Raw genomic sequence first — 6,526 nt, forward strand, 5'->3', positions numbered from 1 at the left:
TTGATTCTTATCATCATCCTAGCATTCACATTCGCTTTGTCTAGGTCACATTTTGGGCTAGGAAAATACGTTGTTCATTTGATAAAGAGCAAATCACAATTTCCAGTGCTTTAGCCTTTAAGGCCTCCATTTTGGGGTTCTAGTGCAATTTACTCTTTGATAAATGACTTGGGTCCAAATCAGAAATTGGATCTCCATTGCTATTCCAAAGATGATAATCATGGTATGCATACGTTTTCAAATGGCCAGCAATTCAGTTGGTGTATCAATATGAATCTTTGATTGATGAATCTCTATTGGTGCGACCTAGTTTGGGCAAATAAACATGGTAGCTTTGAGATCTTCAATGCCGCGAAAGGTGGATTCTATTGTGGAAATCACACTGATACTGTAAGAGATTGCTATAGGAGGGCAAGAAAGGATGGAAAAACAATCAAAATTATTGGCTGAAGTACTCGTGATAGTGTTTTGAGGAAAAAAATCGTCTGCTCTGCACGGCAGTGCACCACTAGAAGGTGACACGTGAATTATACCTAATAAATGGTTGAGATCAAACTTGTAATTTTTAAGTGATTTAAACCTAATTGTAATACCCATTTTGGCTATACCCACCCATTTTTGAACCCGATTAATGAGAAATTCGTTGTTTTCCCTCCTCTTTCTCTTTCTTTGAGACTAGGTTTCTCTTCGATCTCTCGTTTCCCCTCTTCCTCTGGTTTGCAAAACCCTGTTTTTATTTTTTACATATTCAATTGAATCACTTTGAACACTTTCACAATAACCAAAGAACCACAAGTTCTATACACTACTAAAACATCATTCAACAATTCCTTTATCAAGTTCAAATACAACGATTGGAAGAGTAGCCAGAGCTTCTTGTTTACGTGGGGTTGGAATCGTTTTGTCAAGGAGAAAGAATTGAAACCCTTGACCAAAAAACAAGAAAGAAATCGTCGGGGTAATTGTATTATAAATTCTTCAAACACACAAAAATGAAATTGTAATACAATTGAGAGATGAAGATCTTTAGCCAATCCAGAGAGCCTCAACCGAACGAACCACCAATCGATGAGGTTGAGTCACACCTTGAGTAATGTCTTTAAGGTAATTGATGCACCCTACTACCAAGGGTTCTTCGTACCACTACCTCCAAGATAAAACAACCTCCAACTAGAAGATGAGGTAGGTCTTCTAGTCCCTTCAAGGAGCCAAAAGCTAGAGCACAACACTTTAGACAACTCAAGAAAAAAATGAACTTTGTAAAATAAATAATGTGAGTGAGGAGTGTCTCTATTTTCACACCACATGCAAGGAAGGGCTGGGTTGGGTTTATATAAGCCCAAACCACACCTCCTCACAAGGGGGAGAATCAATTCTCCCAATAGAGAATCAATGGGCTTGTCCCTCCTCCATTAATGTGAATAAACCCCCTTGACCTAACCATCCCTCTACTTGGAGAAGTAATTCTCATATTCACTTCTTTGGAATGAATTGGATTTAATCCATTCAAAGACCTTAACCCCACTCATGGTAATGGCCTTGAATAATCATGAAATTGAAATGAGAAATGAAGGTCAAGAGTTAGAATTTGAGTAAATTCCACCCTTCAAGTAAGCCCACCTCATCACCATGATCAAGACCTTTAAAACCCATGACCAATGTCATGAAGAGCCTCATAACCAAGGTCATGAAGGGCCTCCTTTATTCATGGTACCTCAATACCACCCTTACCTTATGGGTCCCACACACTAACTAAACAATTAAATAAAAGAAATGCAAAAGCTAATTTTGAAACTTAATATAGATAATATATTTTTTAATAAAAAAAACTAACAGAAATTGAGCACGAATTCCACCAAAGCCTCTTTGAAGCAATAAATCGAGCAAGTGGACTGCACTGCACTTACCAGACATGACCTCTGAGTCTCTCTAATCTGATTTGTTCGATTGCTTTCTTTAAGAACACATTCATAGCTTCACTTCCCTCTTCATCACTCCATCGAATTGAAGTGTTTTGGCATGAAGGAATGCTTAATCATAATGCAGGAAGAGGCGTTTTCAATACCGCCGTCGATCTAGGGTAGGGTTCCTCGATGTATTGGAAAAACATCCTGAAAACTCTGATCGGGTGAAGAACATGGTTTCTATTCTCAAAAAGGGTCATATCTCTCCCTACATCTCCTTATTAAAGTGCCACAATCACCAACACTGCCTCCTTCTCCATAGAGGTCTGATGGGAAAACAAGAGATAGAAGAGAAATCTAGTCTCAGAGAAAGAAGGAGAACTTGTTGGAGAAACCTAATCTCAAAGAAAGAAAGAAGGAGAAAGAAGGAGAAGTGGTTGGAAATGATGATTTTTTTCATTAATCGGGTTAAAAAATGGGCGGGTATAGCTAAAATGGGTATTACAACTGGGTTTAAATCACTTAAAACTTACAAGTTTGATCTCAACCATTTATTAGGTATAATCCACGTGTCATCTAGTGGTGCACTGGTGTGCACAACTGACGATTTTTTTCCGTGTTTCGAAGAGTAGTTCTACATGCAGTATGGACTCCTTGAAGTTTGAATACTCATGTTATGTTTAATGATCAATAAAGCATTTTCACCATATTATTGTTAGCTCAAAGTGTATAGCACACATTGATTAATGCCTTTGCCAGAAACATAGGAATGCTAAGGGAAAATATATCATGAGTTTGAAACAATATCTTAGAATACTACAAAAGATACAGAAAATGATGACAATATTAATAATGCACAAATCTATTCTTTTCATAAAAAAAGGGTATAAATTTAATATAATATTTTATTTAGAACCAATGCAATACCTCATGATCTTAGGTGGCATGCGCGTGTTACACAACATTGATACGTGTATTCCTTAATAATACTTTTCATTCTTTTATTTATTTGAACCTAATACAATACCTTATGCTATTACATGGTTTAATTGCTTTATATAGCCCGATATGGGTATTGATCTATCCAATGTTACTAAAATTATTGAAATTTACTTGGTTTGCCATCTACTTTTACTTGGGCAACAAAATAAAATGAATTTATGTAGTTTATATAATTGCATAGGACAAAAGTTTCACTATCATGTATGATCTTTTTTTATACTTTCTTTTTTAGGAAAAGATGATTTTATGTATTGGGGATAGGGGTATTATGTAATACAAGGTGGGGCTTTGCCCTTGGCCCCAAGGTTTGAACTCTAACCTCCTACTTGAAGGTGTTAGTTGTTTTATGCTCAACTATGTTGATATCCACATGGAAAGCTTGAGTTTTAGGCCAAGAAGCTCCATTCTTGGAGAATATATAGGCAATGATACATTGCAAAGAACAAAAGAAGAGCTCAGAAATGATCAATGCATTGTTCAATTAGTAATGGCCAACACCTCTAATATTCAAGAGAAGCATGCTAGTTGCGATGTTTTTTTTTCCTACGGAAGATGGAGTGGGTAAACAGACTTCATTGAGAACAATATATTTGAGTACTCAACTAAGAAAATTCTGATAAACAACTAAAGAAGTGTTGAATGAGTTGTAACCTAATTACTCTAACCGTATAATGTAGAGTTAACTCAAGAGCAATGTATCCCCGAAAAAACCACAAAATTCAAGAAATGACAATACAAAGTCAAAGATTAGAGTTCTAACCAAACCAAAACTACAAAATCTGATCATGTTGGGACTAAGTTAAGCTCATAAGTATATGAAACAGTATTGCACTGAATTGTACTGAAGCAAAAGTTTTGCTGTAATTTTTCATGAATTCTTATGGTCCGAATAGAAACTATGATGGTGGAATGAAATTAGAAAGTACGTCTTTCAAGGGAGTTTCAATAGATGAAACGATATCTTGGTTTCAAGATCTTTTAGTATCATATAACTGTTAGGGATAATGGATGCACAACCACGAACAAAGAAGAACACAAGCAAAACACATAAAGGGAATTTAACGTGGTTCAACAAAACTTTGCCTACGTCCACCAGATAGAAAAATGAGTTATACTATTTCAGAAAACCTCACACCACTTTCCCACCCACAAAGTATTAGCCTTTGCTTCTGTGTCTACTAGGTTATCCCACAGAGAATATTTATAGGAAACTTAAAATCCTAATTCCAATGTAATTACAAGTTTAACCCAGTACTAGTAATTGACCCAAACCTTATTTCAATTACAAATACAACCAAAACCATAATTACATGGACCCAGAGAATACAAGACACCCAAACCCAATAATAACAACTGCAAGGGTTGTTACAATATTCATGTAAACAATAACATGAATTGTTTTATGGCTTTGTCTTCATATTTTGTTCTATATTATTGTAGGTGATTCCAATGAGATGAAACATTAGATGGGAAAAAGATAAAGCGACATCAATTGCAAATACATGTCCACAAAATCATCAACATAACTAACATGACAATACATTTAAGTTCTAATTTGGGGTCCATCTTGAGGTAATAGAAGTGGTGACTTGAGAAGTTGGAACCTTCTTTTGGTTACGTCTCTTCTTATTTACTCCATTCTTTAGTCCCCTATATGAAAAGATAGTATGCAAAATTCAAGGAATATGAAGACCCAAACATAAATTAGGAAAACCGATAAATATACTCTAGATACGAATTGTGTTATTTAAATTTATTGAATACGATTTGTAGTTTATAAAAGATTTTCATGAGAAGGCCAAACATCTTGCCCACAGTCACAGAACGAAAATGCTTCTAGTGAAGTTACTTCATATGAAGGTTGTCTATACCAATTATGGCAACAATCCACAAGAAGTCACAGAGAAAGGTATAAAATTAATGTTTCTTTAAAGCTTTATCATGTTGATTGAAAATCTAATAGAGCGCAGAGACAAAACTCGTGAAAGATAACTAGTTGATAGAGTATGTTTTAGCAAAAAACCTAAGAATAAATTAGACGAAGTACCTACCTCATGATCGAATGGAGGAAAGAGAATTAGAATTGCGAACAGTTAAAATATGTACCAGGGTATCTCTTGATATTTTAAAGCCCAGAAATACAAGTTCTTTGATAGCAGGCTTTTTTCTCCTCCTCTCCAGGAGTGTTTTCTCTCTGCTGTTGCCGGCGTGATTACTTACAGTAGCTTAACTCACATATCGCTCCGGCGATAACTCTAATGGCGAGTTCATCTGTCCCTTGCCACTCTCCTTCTCAACCCCCGGATCAGGTAGACGGATTTTTTGTCGACGAAGAATCGGAACAACGGACTCTATATTCTCCTGAATATACGCTGGTTGGTAGTCATGGAAAATAAACGATATCGCCAACAAGCGGTGACCGAATCTCTATTAAAAGGATGGAACACTCGAGGTAATGTTACAGTTATCCCAATCGCTGAGCACACCTTCTTATTCCATTTTCAACAGCTTATCGATGTGAAAAATCTGCTCGAAGAAGGACCTTGGTCCATCGGAGGTAATCTGTTAGTTCTTGAACGCTGGAAAGCGAGTCGCGACTGGCTTTTTGATGTTTTTGAAATTTGGATTCAAATGCATGGCATCCCAGTGGAAATTTTAAATGTGACCCTCAGTTTGAAGATGGCACAAGTGTTTGGAAGACCCATTAAAGAAATGGAGATTAAAGGATCCCAATTTGGAGAACCAACCCATTACTTGAGGATTTGGACTGCAATCAATGTTCATTCTAGACTGCGGATGTCGCTTCCGCTGTTCCGGCGTGATGGAGAACAACATACGATTGTGATCAAATATAAACGGCTTCCAACCTTTTGCGGGTACTGTGGTTATTTGGGACATGATGACAGCCGCTGTGAAATATGATTTGCAGCTGAAGTGAAAAATCAAGAAGAACATGCTTGTTCACTGGATGGTCATTGTGAGGACTTCGAACGCTGTCATTTTAGTTCATTGATATGCGGCACCCCTCCAGCTGCTCATCTCTTGGAAAAGTCCTCTGTGGTTCCGGCTGAGGCAATCGTCGGTCTCGGAGAAGAAGCTAGCCACGTCTCTGCCAATACCTCTCAAGTCTCACCTGACCACCACTACTGATGCTAGAGTCCACAGTGTGCAGCTGCAGGTATGTACGACCACGTCCTCTGCTCAGTACATTCCCATGCAAGTCCATGCCAACTCATCCAACATATCAGCAGTGGTCCCAAATAACGCCTTGATTCCAGCGCCGTTACTCATTGGAACACAAAACGATTCCAACAGCTTCCATCCCCAACATTCTGTTATGCCTCCCTCTCATCTTGGAGTCTTGAATCCGACAACCTCACCCTCAACAGATAATCTTGATTCTTGCTCCCCAAAAAGTTTTTTTTTTTTTTTTTTCCAAAAAGTGTTTTTTACCGTGGGCCCCACTGATTTTTGTGGTCAGGAAGCGTCGAGGAGCACAAAGTGCTTTCCGTCGGGGTCACTGATCCGAACTCCTTTTCATCCATCATATTCAAACCTCTACCCACTGTACTCTCCCAACTGTCTCTTACCTGGACAGCTACCCTCCCCTCAACTGTACC

The 6,526-nt window shown here is 37.6% G+C and overlaps 1 protein-coding gene across 1 annotated transcript; it reads left to right on the plus strand.

Annotated features, from left to right (window-relative positions):
• Window positions 1–5,291: 5,291 nt before the first annotated feature.
• LOC149022881 (uncharacterized protein At4g02000-like) lies at window positions 5,292–5,828 on the plus strand. The gene has a single exon (XM_089147723.1). The coding sequence runs from the start codon at window positions 5,292–5,294 to the stop codon at window positions 5,826–5,828; it is 537 nt and encodes a 178-aa protein (XP_089003849.1).
• The last annotated feature ends 698 nt before the right edge of the window (window positions 5,829–6,526 follow it).

Source organism: Hakea prostrata, chromosome 3 (genome assembly GCF_041222555.1).
Source record: "Hakea prostrata isolate BN-2017 chromosome 3, UWA_Hpros_2, whole genome shotgun sequence".
Classification (NCBI taxonomy): domain Eukaryota; kingdom Viridiplantae; phylum Streptophyta; class Magnoliopsida; order Proteales; family Proteaceae; genus Hakea; species Hakea prostrata.

Bases quoted from the DNA above. Each gene is read 5' to 3' on its own strand.
- LOC149022881 (XM_089147723.1), top strand. From the start codon at position 5,292: ATGGAAAATAAACGATATCGCCAACAAGCGGTGACCGAATCTCTATTA.